The 16,750-nt window shown below is 43.9% G+C and overlaps 1 protein-coding gene across 1 annotated transcript in view; it reads left to right on the forward strand.

Annotated features, from left to right (window-relative positions):
* The window catches only part of cachd1 (cache domain containing 1), a 71,100-nt gene extending 57,666 nt beyond the window's left edge, over positions 1–13,434 (forward strand). Inside the window, exons 16-27 of the mRNA XM_062395251.1 lie at positions 132–242; positions 853–975; positions 1,563–1,662; positions 2,320–2,436; positions 2,835–2,995; positions 3,103–3,189; positions 4,259–4,375; positions 5,072–5,223; positions 5,705–5,866; positions 6,647–6,724; positions 6,861–6,962; positions 10,416–13,434. Of these exons, the coding sequence (XP_062251235.1) occupies positions 132–242; positions 853–975; positions 1,563–1,662; positions 2,320–2,436; positions 2,835–2,995; positions 3,103–3,189; positions 4,259–4,375; positions 5,072–5,223; positions 5,705–5,866; positions 6,647–6,724; positions 6,861–6,962; positions 10,416–10,660 (1,555 nt within the window). The 3' untranslated portion in view covers positions 10,661–13,434. The remainder of the gene's footprint in view (positions 1–131; positions 243–852; positions 976–1,562; positions 1,663–2,319; positions 2,437–2,834; positions 2,996–3,102; positions 3,190–4,258; positions 4,376–5,071; positions 5,224–5,704; positions 5,867–6,646; positions 6,725–6,860; positions 6,963–10,415) is intronic.
* Positions 13,435–16,750: the final 3,316 nt, after the last annotated feature.

The raw sequence follows: 16,750 nt of genomic DNA on the forward strand, positions 1-16,750 counted from the left end.
TTAAGTGTCGGAAAACAAAAACCTGAGGAGCATCTTAGAAAGATCATGAACTTTGTCAGTCAGGAGTAAAAGTTATGAAAATGATCTGAACTCCGTGAGTTAACCCTCTGCCCCTGTGATGGGTCGTGCAGGTACCAGCATGCCGTGGCCAACCCTGGCCTCATCACCTTCACGGGGCCGTACCTGGACGTGGGCGGGGCCGGATACGTGGTCACGATCAGCCACACCCTCCACGCGTCGAGGTAAGACAATCGCCATAAACCGATTCTGCATGTGAATATATAGAATCTGTGGGGGAGGGACATGATCTTGGGGGCTGTACATCATGTACTGGGGCACTTTGACCCCCATCCCCCCCCCCCAGACAAAGTATCACTGCTTGTGTTTTGTGTTGAGAAACGTTGTGATAGAAGGAAAATCAAAACACTATTTGACTTCCAAATTATAAAAACTATTGCCCAAAGTGTCAGACACAGCCTGTGTGAGCAACACGCAGTTCACTGAGCTTCCAACTCTCCACAGTGGTCAACATCAGTTTGCATCAGCTGGATAAGATCTGTTTACCATGGTCCATGCAAACTTCCAGTCCACACACAAACATTCAGTATCAGCGTGTGATAAACCGGGATCAGGGTGTTGTTGTGTACCGACTCAGTGAGCGTGTAATCATGCAGTCTGTAAACACGTCTACACACAGTGTGCAGGGCTGCGTGCGGTGTGTATTTGTGGCTCAGGACCAACAACGCAACCGACAATTTTGTTCCACTTTTTTCTCAGTGTGAAGCTGAGACGACACAAAATCATTTTTTCTTCCAGAATTTCTTCTAATCCATGTTTTTCTTTTCCCTGCAGCACTCAGACGGCCCCTGGTTACGCGATAGCCGTGATGGGCATCGACTTCACGCTGCGCTACTTCTACAAAGTGTTGCTCGACCTGCTGCCCGTCTGCAACCAGGACAAGGGCAACAAGATCAGGTGGGTGGGGGGGATCGATGGGGATGATTGACTTTTGCAAATCACTGCTTCTTTCTTCTTTCTTCTTTCTCCTTCCCCCCCGTTTCACTGAGCAACTTGCAGAGAGATCAAGAAGAAAGAAGGAGGGAAAAGAGTTAAGCTGATTATCACAGCATTCCTGCTGCAGATGTGGCGTCGCTGTCGCCTCAGTTCCTGCCTACTTCCTCCAGCTTTAATGTCCTTTTTTAATTTTTTTAGTCTTCTTCCTCATCATCCTTTCTTTTCCAACCCCTTCTTCTTCCCCCTGTTGTTCTACCCCTCTCTCCCTCGCTCCATTTCCTTCATGCTCTCCCTGTTGGTGTGCAGGGGCCATGCAAAACAGGATTAGCTCAAAGGGGGCGTGGCCAGAGACGAGACATATTTCTGCAGAATGTTTAAGGGACAAAGGGAAGAAGAATGCAGCCGTATTATTCAGATGAATGAAGCTGAAGTTAGCATCGGGAAGAAGAAAGATCCAAATATAAAATCTTTAAAGTCACGTTTCTGTTGTAGCTCAAGAATTAAAGAGTCAATGTCTGCTCTCTAACATTTGTGTGTGCACATCGTAGGTGCTTCATAATGGAGGACAGAGGGTACCTGGTGGCACACCCCACTCTCATTGACCCCAAAGGTCATGCCCCTGCAGAGCAGCAGCACATCACGCACAAGGTAACGCACCCGGAAACACACAACAACTACATAAACAAGAGGAACCCATGCATCCACCAACACACTGTTTATTCCTTCACATTGTCCCAGCTACACACTGGGGGTAGTTACAGCTTTGAAGCCCTATTTCAATCCTACCCTAACATGAAACCATTTTAAATCTGCTGCAACAGATCTCACACAGTCCTCTTTATACGCCTGATTTTCTCTCACCAAGGTCTGTGAATGGAAACCAGTGAAAATGCCCAGAAAACGATACATGTCACAGTGTTAAAGAAAGTCATAAAAAAATCTCTGGATACTCCCCTGTCTCTAGATCCATGTTAAAGTTGAATGGGTTCATTCTTGGTCCATGTCACATCCTTTCTCCATGTGCAATGGAAATCGGTTCTGTGGTTTTGCTAAATCCTTCAAACCGACTTAAGACAGTAACATTACAAACTCCACGTCCTTTAAAACGTGTGGTTGTGAGAATAAACTGGATTATCTTTAATCTGGGGAAGTGCACAAAGATTCAATTGTTGTTTACACAGCAAAGACAATAAATAACACAACTCATTCTCATCCACAAACAAACCATCCTTATGATCTGGAATTCAATCTGATTCTCCCCTGTTTTGAATCTTTGTAATCTTGATTTTTTTTTTTTAATTGCAGGAGCCGCTGGTTGCGAACGACATCCTCAACCATCCCAACTTTGTGAAGAAGAATCTTTGCAACAGCTTCAGCGACCGCACCGTGCAGCGCTTCTACAAGTTCAACACCAGCATCGTGGTAAGTCACAGATGTTTGAGGCTCAGACTCGGTATTGGACACCGAGGTACAGTCTGAGGAGTGCACCTTATTTATATTTGATAGAGCAACACTGCTGCCTAGTGGTGGGCGCTCTAGTTGCACCCATAATTTGCTGCTTTGTACTATATATCTATTAAAACTACCAAGAGTTACTTAATGTATTAAAACAGCAGTTTTACAGATGTTAAAGTGTCGTACTTATACTTTAAGATTAAGTATTTGAGAATAAAATCACAAATTTTTCTTAATACCTCATCTTCCCTAAGAATTCGCTTTTAAGTTTCCTGTTGATTTTATGTCCTCATCATACCTTCAAGTACTTTAACCTCTTCCACTTCCCCTTGGAGATGTTATCTAATCCTGTATTTCTCCATCAGGGGGACCTCACCAACCTGGTCCATGGAAGCCATTGCTCAAAGTACCGTCTGACCCGGATCCCGGGCACCAACGCCTTCGCCGGCATCGTGAACGAGACGTGTGACTCCCTGGCGTTCTGCGCCTGCAGCACCGTGGACCGACTCTGCCTCAACTGCCACAGGTCTTTGACTCTGCCCACTCACTCTCAGAGGAAGTTTGTTGTGATATAAACAGGAAACAGCGGTGGTAGAGTTTCTGACTGACCGTGACATTGTGTGTGTGTTTCAGAATGGAGCAGAATGAGTGCGAGTGTCCATGTGAGTGCCCCCTAGAGGTCAACGAGTGCACAGGCAACCTCACCAATGCTGAGAACAGGTTAGTGGAAGTTTTGCCACAAAGACATTTCACGCATCACCACATATATATCGCTCAGGAATTATACTTAATGATATAAGGCTGAGAAATTATAAAAAATATGCAGAATTCTTTTTAATTATAATTTTAGGTACATAATGAAGGATACTTTTCAGATGATGCTCGATTCCTTTTAACCATTTTTAAGACATGAGGATGTTTAGAGCAGTAATTTAGCTTTGATAATAATAGTTATAATAACCATAATAATACTACTGGCCTTGTGACGGACTGTTGACATGTCCAGGAAGTATCCATAGCCATTACAAATTCACAGTTATAAAGTTGTAGATGTCAAAATTGAAATGTCTCAGTCTCTCTTGTCATGGCAGACAGCTGATAATTAATATTTAGTATATCTGATATATTATTTGTGTTATTTGCAGTATTTATCACTAATGTGAAAAACTTTTTGTGTTGAAGTCTGTCCCTCTCACTTCCTGTCGTTGTGAATTGAATTGTTGACACTTTTGTGCGTTGTGTGTGAATGTTTCTGGTCGTTTCCTCACTTTGACTTGCCTTTCATTGTCCCTCCTTTCTGTTTCAGCGTGTCTGTCTCTACCTCCTCTTCGTCTCACTCTGTCCATCATTCTCTTCCTCTCACACCTCCCTCCATCTCTCTCTCCCCTTCTCTCCCTCTTGTTTTACCCACCTCCTCTCGTCAGCCATCGGCCGCCTTTGACAGCATGTCAATGCATCAAATGCCAATTCCTGTTTTATTTCAGGGAGACGTGCAATTATCGTCTCTCACTGTCAGATTTCTCTCTGTTGTCGTGTCATTACTGTTTGTCCTTTCCGGAGCTCATTTGCATACATTGACGTGCTTTGTTTGATCAAGCTTTGATTTTCTTTTCCTTTTTTCCCACGTCAGTTTTACTGTGTTTGCTTTTGTTGAACCTTATCGTGTTTCCCGCTCTGAGTCTGATGGATTGTGTCGGCTGGATGTGTTGACCGAGGATGTGCGTCGCCTCTTCTGCATTTCTTGTGTTTTCACCCTGTGTGTTTTATTTGCGTCTTGTGTTTTGCAAAGGAACCCGAGCTGCGAGGTGCACCAGGAGCCGGTCAGCCTGAATGTGATTGATCCCAGTCTGCATGACACCCTGCCCCAGTGCATCAACACCCGCTGCAGCCAGAGATACACCAGCAGGTACACACACACACACACACAGAACTACACACAGACACACTGTGCATCAAGTATATACAAACACAAACATACTGAGACGCATACATCTACCTTGAGGTACAGTGCAGGGTGACAAGAAAATAAGGGAGAATATCACTGCTGTGGGACAGTGCCGCCTAGTGGAAACAAATGGGATGTGTAGATTTGTGTTTTTACCCTTTTCACCTTTGTTGTTCTGCATGAAACACACCAGTGTGTTGGTAAAGAGAAACAAACAAAACACTTTTGATGATATTAAAAGAGCGTGTGTGTATTTATGTTAATAATACTGAGCCGAGTTCCTGTATTAATCCATCAAAATGAATTCATAAACTACAGTGGAGCTCAGAGAGCACAGTCTTCTGCCAAGGTCCAATAGTGCTATTATGAAACCAAATTTTGTATTCATCAGATCTGGGTTTTTATTGGAATCTGCTTGAAATTGTACTCACTCGTAGATATCAGTCCCCTGAAGACTCATGAATTATTCTATGAGAAATCAATAAAATCCTTTGAGTAGTTAATCAAGAGGCAAACACGCAGAGGAAAACGTAGCTTCCTTGGGGGAGGGCAAAAAGCTGGAGAAACTATTCTTACCTTGACAAATCCAGAACTTCTCTAGCACTATAACACTTTTAAAAAACAACTGTTTGTTTTGTTTTCATCGTCCCGTTTCAGCGACTGTTTTGGCGTGCTGGACTGTGAGTGGTGCATGGTGGAGAGCGATGGTAAGACCCACCTGGACAAGCCGTACTGCGCCCTGCAGAAGGAATGCTTCGGGGGCATCGTCGGCGCCAAGAGTCCCTACGCGGACGGCCTGGGAGTCCTGGGTGAGTTTCAACACGCGGCGTTTACTATTGTGCAAAGTGACAGAGTCCTTCAGGATGAAATTGTGCTTTAACTAGATTTCACTGTGACGAAATGTACTGGTATGTGCCTTGTCAGCCTTGTGGAGTGAGGAAACAAGCAACAACAGAAGTCTGATTAATTCCATTGTCATCCTGGTCACAGCTGAATTGTGACTTGTGTAGATTCAGGCTCAAACTTCTCTGTTGCTTGGTTGTTTGTCTCTGGCTCTTTTATCATTTTTTTTTTATTTGTATTTAATTGGCTGTTAGCTTTAATAATCGTTCTGCAGCCTGACCCACTGATGGGAGAGTGGAATAGAAATGTTCTGGCAGCGCAGCACGAGTCGGGAGCCGAGCCCGAGCTGTTGGATTCTGGCTCGTTGTTCTGTCTCTTCTTCGTCCGTTCTGCCTCATCCTTCTCTCTTCATCTCTCTCTCTCTCTCTCTCTCGCTTTTATCTGCAGATGAAGAGGTGGCGTCGCTGAACATGATCAAGAGCGCCCCCGTGGGTCCGGTCGCTGGGGGCATTATGGGATGCATCATGGTGCTGGTGCTGGCTGTGTATGCGTACAGACACCAGATCCACCGGCGCCGTCACCAGCACATGTCACCACTGGCTGCACAGGGTAAGTGTGACTCACAGGCTGATTCCAGACGTGCACTGAACTCTGGGTAATCTCCTGAGGTTTTTGGGAATAGAGCAGGAGATTCTCTGGAGGATCCACACAGAGAGAGTGGGCGCAGAACTGAAGAAACCAAAAGAATACAAATACGTCAGGATGAAAAAGAGGAGCCATGCACATAGAATACAGAGATGAAAATATAAACTTATAGAGAAGCAGGCAAAAGGGAGAATGTCTCGTCCTATTGTGCAGAGATCGTCCAGAGTTCATGTCTGAAAACAACCACAGATGGATTCTGCCTCACATTTATACAGACAAGCCAAGACAAGTCAAATGTACACAACAAATAGATCTGTGAAATTGAAATGGAAGTCAAATTCTCTTTATTTATATCACATGTTGGCAGCATGGAGGAACAAGGAAACGTGTTATTTTCTATTTTCCTGCTTGGCCTTGTGCCGCAAAAAACTGCAAATGGAAAGGAGTTTGTCAGTCGCTTCACATTTTCACAAAAAATAACATTTTAAAGCGACGTCATTAACAAGCAGTCTGGCAGCGAGTGACACTAGCACCACGCAGCAGCAGCAGCTGTTGCACCAACACACACCCCTTCCCTCGGGCTGGTCTTTGTCCACAGGTCATTATCTGGGTTAAAGCAGCTCGATGTTATCTCATGATGGCCTTTTGTTATTTGTGCTTTGTTTGGATATAAAAGTCAGCAAAGATCTGATCTCAGCCTTCTGCTTCTCTCCTCCCGCTCCCTTCACCTCCACGCTGCTGCAGAAATGTCAGTGAGGATGTCGAACCTGGACAATGAACGAGACGAGAGAGACGAGGACAGCCACGAGGACAGAGGCATCAGTAAGTTCTGCCTGATCCCTGATCAGCTCTGAAAGCTGTGGTTGAAGTCGTCACTTTTCCCACAGTAAACACACGTGGGTACCCACTTACCCGCGGCCTCTGTGTTGATCTGTGTGTGTTCTCCCTTCACTTCCAGTCAGCAACACGAGATTCATAGCTGCGGTGATCGAGAGACACACGCACACCCCCGAGCGGAGGCGACGGTACTGGGGACGATCCGGGACGGAGAGCGACCACGGTAAGACATTTATTCCTGTTCTTAACACAGATACATCAATTAACAGAGACCAGAAAAATGCGAAAATGTGCTAACGCTCAAAACTCCTGGTTAAATGGCTGTAGTTTGTGATGTGGCGTTTCCGGAGTTATTCTCTACTTGGTTACTTCAACATGTCATTCATGGGGAAGTGGAAGTAAATCTGGGCGACTCTGATATTCCTTCATTTCTGTCCAGCTTGACAAAGGTCTTGAATTTAATTTATTACGGTCTTAACCTAAAGTCACTATCGTCAATGGGGAATATTTCAAAGGAGACATATTCTGCGCATATTCGGGTTAATAATTTTCATTTGGTTTTCCATTGCTGCAGCTCTGCTTTTCAGCCTCTGTCTGAAACACTCGGTTTTTTTTTACTTTGCAGAACTTTAACATAAACAAAAACCCACTTAACACACTCGATGAAAGATAAAGTGAAAAGGCATCACGTGTCTCTCATCTAGCTTTACACCATCTTGAGGTCAAACGTATTCATGATGATCTCTCGACAGATAGTTTGGACCAAAATATTCATGTGGAGTAGTGTTGAAACCATAAAACCCAAAGTGCTCGACAGTATCTCTTCACACATCAACCGAACTCTAGGATTAGAATGTGGACTCTAGGGAGTTTACCACAGGAGTGAAGTGGTGTCTGGACTCAGTGAGTTTAGAGTTTGACGAGCTCAGATTATCTTCAGGATCTTGGAGTCAAGCTTCTGCTCTTTAGTGTGGAAAGGAGTCAATGTCAGTTTCAGTTAATAATGAGGAAGCTTCATGAACATGATGTCAAGGAGAGATCTCAAGTGTGTGTAGCCCCGACCCACCTGGTCTGGGAAAACCCCTGGATCCCAAACAAAGAGCTGAGATACAGGATGTCTGGGTTTCCTTGATTCACCTTAAACCACAGTGATGCAAGCTCAGAGAGATGAGGATGTTTTTTAACTTGTGAGTCTGGTGAACGCAAACTCATATCCTTAGTTTTCGCAGATCCCTGGATATGCGATTTTACTTTGTCCATGTATCTGAATCCTGTTTGTCGGCACAGAGCATAATGTCTCTGATGGTGAGTAATCAAGACCTAGACGCACATGGAGGACCTGGAAACAGCAGTTATCATGTATAGTTCATGAATAACCAGGTTTTATCATATTCCATGTAAACACCATAAGCCAAATACGATACAAACCAGAATATAGGTCAAAACCAGGCTATTTAAAGGTTTCAGTTTTGTAAAGTGAACACTATTCCTTCCCGAATGTTACGGCCCAGCGTTAAACCCACAGTTCCCACTCACCTCCCTGGCACTGGTTCAGCTCTTGGCTCGCTCTTTCCATGACATCACAGCTCTCTACCTTTCTCTTCTCTTCTCTCCGGCTCTCTGCGAGACAGAGGCTCAGGTTCGCTGTAACCATTTGTAGAAGTTGTGTAAGTCTGACACTCGATGAGTGCGGATGGACGGCTTCACCGGCATGAGCTCTCACCACCTACATATGGCATCGCTCCACTTCCTGGCACGAGGGTTCTCTCCTACTTGTTGCATAACCGAGGACGAGCGAGAGGGTGAATGTGAAGAGAGGAGAGTGGGATAGAGTGGCTTCAGCCAGCGAGGAGAGAGAAATGTGAGATAGAGCTGCAGAGGAACGGAGAAAACTAGTTTTAACCTACTAGCAAGGATCATTCTCACGTACTGTTCTTCATTAGGATTATTACGTCTCCTCAATAACACCATTTTTACAATTAAGTGCAACTCTGGAGATAACCCTGAACATCAAATATTGTTTCTCTGCACAAGGTTTGTTATTGAGTGAAAGTTTTGTGGAAAGAAAATCAGCAGAATTATAGTAAAGTATCTTTTTCCCATGTCATAATGTAGTTCAAGAGAAGGAAAGGACAATAAATAAATGTATTAGTGGGTAGAGGACGTGGAGGACAAGTGCAGAGATGTAAACATGTACAAATTATGAAAGAGGGGGGCATTGGAGTGAGTCCGAAGGGCAAGAGGACAGAGAGAGAGAGAGAGAGGAAGAGGAGTTTGCAAATAATGGAAAGAGGGGGTGTTATTCATACGTCCACACAGCTACTTTGCAGCTCAGTCAAAGTTGCCCTTCTACTACCATCCACACAGGTTATATATATATATATATATATATATATATGTATAACACCAATCTGAAAGGTCTAATCATAATGAAACCTTTTTAGTTTTGTCTCTGATAGTTGTCTCTGTCCACATGTCTCGACTTCAGGATGGATTCAGTTCCCTAGTGCAGCTTTTAACGTGTCCACCGGACCCCGTTAGCTGGGATCCCACCTGAAGCCACGGCTCCGGCTCTGGGGAAGAGACGGATAAACTGTGCTGAAGTCTGGAACTTCTTTGAAGTGTTCATCCCTCTCTTTTCCTTTAATCCCCCACTCTCCCTCTACCCCTCCCTCAGTATCCCCTCAATCTCTTTCTCTCCCTCTTTCGTCTCCCCCCCCCCCCCCCCCCTTTTTTTGTCCGTCCTTTCCATTGTCTTTTTTTAACCAGGCTGATTTAGACAAATCTGGGGCGAACATTTATAAGAAAGTGTTTCAAATTGACTCAGGTGCAAGGTTTTACTGCACCTCAGGGAACCCAGAGGACATTTCCCTTTTGTACACCATGTTCCCTTCCATTATATACACAACATTAAAATAGAGATCTCCACCACTTTGATCAATTAAGGCCTGGTATGAATTTTAGGATACTACATTGAGTCGAGTGCAGTATCATAAAATATAGATCTCCTTATGTTCCATCTGTTAATCACACTTTGACCCAGTAACTCCCCGTGACAGCAGTGCTGCCATTGCTCCACTTTACCAATGTAGGCTATCCTAACAGCCATGTTGGCTCCCGACGCCGTCTCCTCAGGCTGCACGTATGTGGAGGAAAGCGATCATAAATATGTATCATTCTTTTTTTCCCACATTTTGGTGTGAAAGCTGAGAACATATGGGGAAGATAATCCCCGTTAGGGATGTGTAGTTGTCAGCGCACCATGAAAAGAGAAGCGTTCTGTGTGAGCGTGTGTTCACCAGTTGTTCCTGTGTTGAATGAATGTGACCCGAGGGCGTCATTTACCGTGCAGATTCTTTTATGGTGTCCTTTCATTTCCTCATGGTGGAGGCTGTGCCACTCTGGTGCACGTGGAGCTGTTCAGATCTTTGATTCTCTGTGCAGTGACTGAATGAGGCTCTTTGGTTCTGTGTCTTTTACCTTTAAAAAACAAAGACATTTTCCTTTATTGCAGGTTTAATTAGTTTATTTCAAGTCTCTGCCTCAGCGTTAAGAACACATTTCCCCCATCCTGCCCGTGTGTGTTCATGAGGGACTCCAACCTGAAGGTTTTCTTAAGGATGATGAGTTGTATTCGGTCCACTAACGCCAACCTCTTCTTGTTTTCTGTGTCCAGGCTACAGCACCATGAGTCCACAGGAGGACAGCGAGAATCCGCCCGGGAACAACGACCCGCTCTCGGCCGGCGTGGACGTGGGGAACCACGATGACGACATGGACCTGGACACGCCGCCCCAGACGGCAGCGCTGCTCAGCCACAAGTTCCACCCGTACCGGCACACGCACACGCACCACCACCCGCTGCACACGCACCACCTGCAGGCCGCGGTCACCGTGCACAGTGTGGACGCGGAGTGCTGATCCTTGACGTGGCGTTGCCCCTCCGGCCTGGGATCTTATATTTGTTATTAATGACTATTTTAAAAAACGGAAAACATTTGTGCTCGATTAGACTGTTGGGTACGGACAGGACGGGCGGAGGGAGAGAGAGGCCACAGCTGGACTCGAACCCATCATGCCACTGAGCTGCGGACACTTCCTCCTCAGCTCCTTATGGCTACTAGCCTCATGGTGTCATTGTGCCAACACCTCATCCCTTTTTCCACTGATCCCAGTCTAACATCTGGGAAATCAACACGGTTTCACTGACACCGACCAGACCTGGGCCAGTAGAAATAACTAAATGGGAGTTTTTCTTTGTTTTCTAAAGAAAGTTGGCCTTCAGGACTCGGTACGTGTGCAGCTTTGGGAGCCAGCGCTGCCCGAGCTCATTCATTTTGACCCTCAACGAGGAGAGGACACAAGTTTCACCTAAAACCCTCGACAAAGGACAAACTTCTTTATTTTCCTCCAGAAGGCCGCAGCAAACACTATTGGATCAATGGACAATCAAATTAAACCGAGAGCCCGATGTTGCCCCGGGGCTCCATCCCATAATTACGGATTATACCACAGCTTTACTCTCCGTGGTTCTGAAGATATGGACACTTCTCAAGTATTTGCCTTTTGTTGTCAAAGCAGAAGCTGCTGGTTCTTTTATAAAGCGGATTGAAAAGCTATCTGAACTTTTTCATGAATGTCTGTGAACAAGTAGCCAAAACATTCAGTGGTTCGGGCAGACACAGAAGAGAAATCACTTCAAAAGAGGAAAATGTTATTTTTCTACTATTTATTAAAAGAGGTAGATTTTCAGGACAGACGAGCTCGAAGCTGCCGCTAACACAAAGAGTGACATGTTCTTCTCATAACCAGTGCATCCTTTAGAGCTCACTATTTTTTAAATATTTCTCATACAACAGACCATGTGACAACTGGATTTATTTTTTACATTTTGTTTTTTATTTTTCATACCATTGAGTGATATTGGTTCATGAGCAGCAGCTTTTCTACATTTTCCTTCCCTCTTTCTTTTCCTTCTCCGTTTCCCACAAGTATCCCCTCCACTGAATTATCCTGTTAACTCTAAAGTCCTGGGAAAAGCCTCCTCTTTACGCGAGAGACACACCCCAGAGATCGGAGTCATAATCAAATGGAAGTGTGGGAGCTTTTCGTGGGGCACATGGGCCGTGAGGTAAAATCCACTGTGCCGGACACATCGTCAGGAGTATCCGTGCTCGCTGGACTTCTCAAGCCTCCTGGATGTGTGCGGGGGGGGGGGGGGGTGACAACAGCAAAACATTCCTGGCGTTCGTCACTGCTGGGGATTTAGTGGTTGAGGATAATTGGGGGACAACCGCAGGGGTCCTGAGAGATTCACAGAGAATCGAGTGCTGGCCCCTCTGATCGCCTGGGTAGAAACAACCCAGCGCGGAATGCTGTCTCTTTCTTGTTCCACCTTATTTGTGCGCTGGATTTTTGTGTAAATCAAGTTTAATTTTCTAATGATGTGTGAGATGGAGTCTCCTTCCTGTCAGAGAGAAGAACGAGGGAGAGATGCTGCTGCTGTTGTTCAGAGGTTACACCCATCTGTCGACTCCTCTGTGGTTAACCACTCAAAATGTCTTTTCTACACCTCTCTGGTTTTACTGGCGTGTATGTATGTATGTGTGTGTTTGTGCCCGTGTGTGTTTGTGCCCGTGTGTGTGTGTGTGTGTGTGCGTGCGAGTGTGTGGAAAGAATGGCTACCCGTCTGGGACATTTTCTTGGATTATTGTATTTTTCTCAAGATAATAACAGAGAATTATAGGTGAAATTATTATAATTGAGAAAATCCACCCTCTTTTATTCTGATGAAGAGTCACTCAACCCGATCGGTGCTTCACGGCCCGGCGTGGTGCCACAATGTCTGTTGTTCTTCAGAGATTCATTATGAAGTGTAAATACAGAATCACAAATAGCTATTAATGTCCTGTACACATTATGTTTGTAAGCTTCAGATATTCGGGTTGACATTTTTTTGATTTGTCTGTTCACGGTGTCTCACTATATTTTCCGATGCCTTGGATGTTTTTATTTTATTTTTAGATTAATTTTTTCTCTAGGTCCATATTGGATGGAAGTCAGTGCTTGGAAAAAATTAATACACACTTTTTATGTTTGAGAGACGTCTAGTTTAAAAGAAAAGAAAAAGTTTTATCTTGTGTCTTGAAAATGTTTAAAGAAAGTTAATTTAGAATCATGAAAATAACGGTACATCTCTTTTTCGCTGCGCAAAGTCCGAAAAACAAACGACCTGTGGATTCAGGGTCCGTGTTTCTGTGAGCTCCCGAAAACTGGTAAGAATATTTCCCTAAACGTGCAGCTAAAAAAAAACACTGCTTTCTAATCTGACACCACTAATAGAGCAGAGATTTAAAACACACTTTTTGGTATTGCTTTCAAAATCGTACTCCTACTATATGTAGTGAGTCAAATAGTCAGATGTGGGTGAATGTCGGGTTCAATTTCTTTTCCTCCAAAATGGTTTGATGTCACAGGCATTTTTTTTTTCTCTGGAGATCTTTTAAACAGTATTTACCAGCCATTTGTAAATGAGTGTGTGTGTTTCTATACGAGAACACTCTGAATTGCATTAATTAATGTACTGAAGGAATATTTGTACATCGACCCCCCCCCCCTCCCTCATGTATCATATAAAGTTATCAAATTGAGATTTATTGCAATGTGAATGTGATAAAGTCCATTTTACACTTAAATTGTGTAATTTTTGTTATTGCTGCCTCTTGCTACACACATTTTATATTGAATCACATTTTCACAATGTGGAAGTTCCTGAGATATCGTGTTGACCATGTGAACCCAGCAGCTCAGGAACGTCTCCAGGGAATTCCTTCAAATTTGGTCCAAACATTCACTTGAATTCCCAAGATGAACTGATCGGATTTTGGTGGTTAAAGGCCAAGGTCACCTCATGTTCTTGTGAAGGTGATGCAACTGGCACACCCACCTCTGGCACAAACATTCACTTTGACAGACGGATGACCTGATTACAATTCAGAGGTCAAAGGTCAAGGTCACTGGGACTTCACGAAAAAACCTTGTTTCTGTCGTGGGAATTTTGTATGTAATTACCTGGTGAGGAAATAAACCATCAGACTCAGTGATCAATTCAATGATCTCAAAGTATTTAATTAATGGTCAACAAACAATTTACAGAGAATAGATTTGAACACAGACAGAGTTACTGAGCAAACACTTGGCCAAGCGGGACAGAATCTCCAACACCACTGCAGGTATCAAGATTCTGACGACGGGTGACAGGAGATGTGCCAGCTTTGTGCACAGCTCAAGGGTTCACGTCATTCTTCGATATCATGCAGGCAGGACGTGTCCAGTGGTCAGACTTTGTCAGCGAAGGGGTAGATGCCCCCCCCCCCCCCCCCCCCCTGTCTCCTGAGTGTATAGACATTGAGCAAAACATCAAATAGTCACAAGGGCATTTAGGCTCAAAGTAACTAACATTTCCTGATATCAGGCAGATGCAAACATTTAGTGGAATTTATATAATGATGTTTCATCAGGTCAATCCAACTGAACTTTGAGCATAGCTGTCAGCACAGGAGGATCTGTTACATTTCAGGGATCACAGTTAGATTCAATAATTTCCATGACAGTTTCACTACATGAATGTGTTCGGTGTTTTACGGAGGAAATGCTCAAACACAGAAGAGCAATCCAAGTCCACACACAAAGCTGCTGACCAGATAACAAAGAAAGTTTGTGCCAGTTTATCTCAATTTGCTAATTGTGTCTTTCTATTGTCGTTGTCATTGCACAAGTCACACACAACACTGCCTGTGCACAGTAAACCAGGGATGTTAGTGCATGTGAGCCTGTTTTCACACTCACATCGGAGTTCACATGGGGAACATTTCTGCAAAGTGATGCATTTTGTTTGGTCGGGGGGGATTTTTAATGAGGTGCCGAGGTAAGAACGCAAAATGTGTGTATTGTGTTTTATGTGTAAAGGATTATCTGGGCTCGTAAAAACCTTGAGAAATCCCCAAACCCCTCAAGTCTGTTGTAAGTCTTGACCCTTACTTCAAGAAAAGGGCCCTTTCAGAATAAAATGGTGTTTCAGCTTCAATGTGCACATGGATAAGGATATTGTATTTTAATTTTTTTATTTTAATTTTTTTTCAGGCTGTTGGTCAAAGGTCATGCAGTTTGTGGGTGAAGGAAGAATAGTGCTATACCTTAAAGACCTCTCACTTATTTATGAGGCTGTTCTGTCCATGCAGTGTTTCCTGCCGGGGGATCTGGGAACAGCCACAGGATGAAGAAGCAACATGGATCTGATTCAACACTTTGATTTAGTGGGAAAAGATGCGTGTGCTGTTTGAGTGTTTGTTGCATGTTGGCCTACCATGATTTTCTAACCATATAATGAGGTTTTTAATAAATCTTTGTGTTAAACGTGCATTAATATATAGTAAACACATGATACAAACTACATCGATGAATGTTAAAGTACATTATAATGTACTTAAAAGTTGTATGATTAATATCACAGGGACAAATCACCTGCCGTCCTTGTTAAGGAGTTGTTAAATCTGGTGGAATTCATTTTTACAGCATCTTTGGTCTAATTATTGTTCAGATGCAACTACTGATTATTTCATTATGGACTTATATTTTGAATATTTTTGCAATTTCTTGTTTTGTCTATTAAGTGCAAGGGGGACAATATTTATAAGGAAAACTAAATATAGTATGTTTTTGCTATACAGCTTAAAAAACTCAATAATATTATAATTACTTTGTCGATTGACTCATTCGATCAATTAATCAACTTGTTAGCACGTTTCCTGAGGGCAGAAGAAGACGTCTGCTTTAATAATTAAAAACACCAGTTCATATATTCTTGACACGGTTTTAAAGACGTCATCAAAGGGAGAAAGAATGAGGTGGAGAGGGGAGAGAGGTGGACGGATTATCATCCCTGGTCACATTCTCACCAACAGTAACATCTATCAAACATAATGTCCAATGCATTATAGGTGAAATATGAATACTTTCATGTCAGAGAGGAAGTTATTTTAACACTGACACATCTTGGCCTGTGTAAGACAGTGTATAAAACTGTGCATCTGTGAATTGCACTGCTTTCAGACATCTTTGATACTCTCCCTTCATCAGTCGCTTTAAGGTCACAGAGTGCAGCCCGGTAATTTCTCCTTGAGCAGCAGTGGAAAAAAGCGAGGGGCACGCCGGGCTCTCAGTTTACTGAAGATCACCAGGGAAGTATTCCAGCACTGTGGAGAGAAGAAGGACCCCCCCTCCCCCCATGCCTGTCTGTCCCACCTGTCCTCCAATCCTCATCAGTTTGTCAGCGTTCATTCATACCTCCCCTGCACGACCCAGTCTGTGTCTGTTTCGATCTCTCTCTCTCTCTCTCTCTCTCTCTCTCTCTCTCTCTCTCTCTCTCTCTCTCTCTCTCTCTCTCTGCCTGGTGCGCCCCCTGGGTCATTTCATTGGGCCTCCGCTCTGCCAACTAGTACAGCAGACATGCACCAGCAGCACATTCCCGTGCAGTCCAGGGAATCCCAGTTCCCAGTTTCCCAAACACATCTCAGTCATCTTAAGTGTGGCGTGCAAGAGATTTCACCGAGCCTCGAAATCACATTGAGGGACAATGCTTCTTTCTTTGATTGTGTAAATTTTGCTAAAAACAATGTGTGGGGGAAATGTGTGCAACACCTGACAACAGGACTTGAATTTGACAGGAAAATACACCAGGGAGGGATTTGACAGTATTACTAGTTCAGAATGAAATGAAGGAAGTCTCAACTGGGGCCTTGGGAAGGATCAAGACGTGAAAACACGCACACGTATGTTCTGCTTGGGTTGAAATCAGAAGCGTACATGTACCTGCAACCTGCTCATTACTGCTGGAGTCCCTGATGCCCCCGTGGAGATGTGATGCTTATGACCACTGTAATTAGGACATGAATTGGGCAGGGAAATATACTTGTGCACTTGGTCCTCCATGGTTTCAGGTCAGCTGTTTTT

This window comes from Platichthys flesus, chromosome 9 (genome assembly GCF_949316205.1).
Source record: "Platichthys flesus chromosome 9, fPlaFle2.1, whole genome shotgun sequence".
Taxonomy (NCBI): domain Eukaryota; kingdom Metazoa; phylum Chordata; class Actinopteri; order Pleuronectiformes; family Pleuronectidae; genus Platichthys; species Platichthys flesus.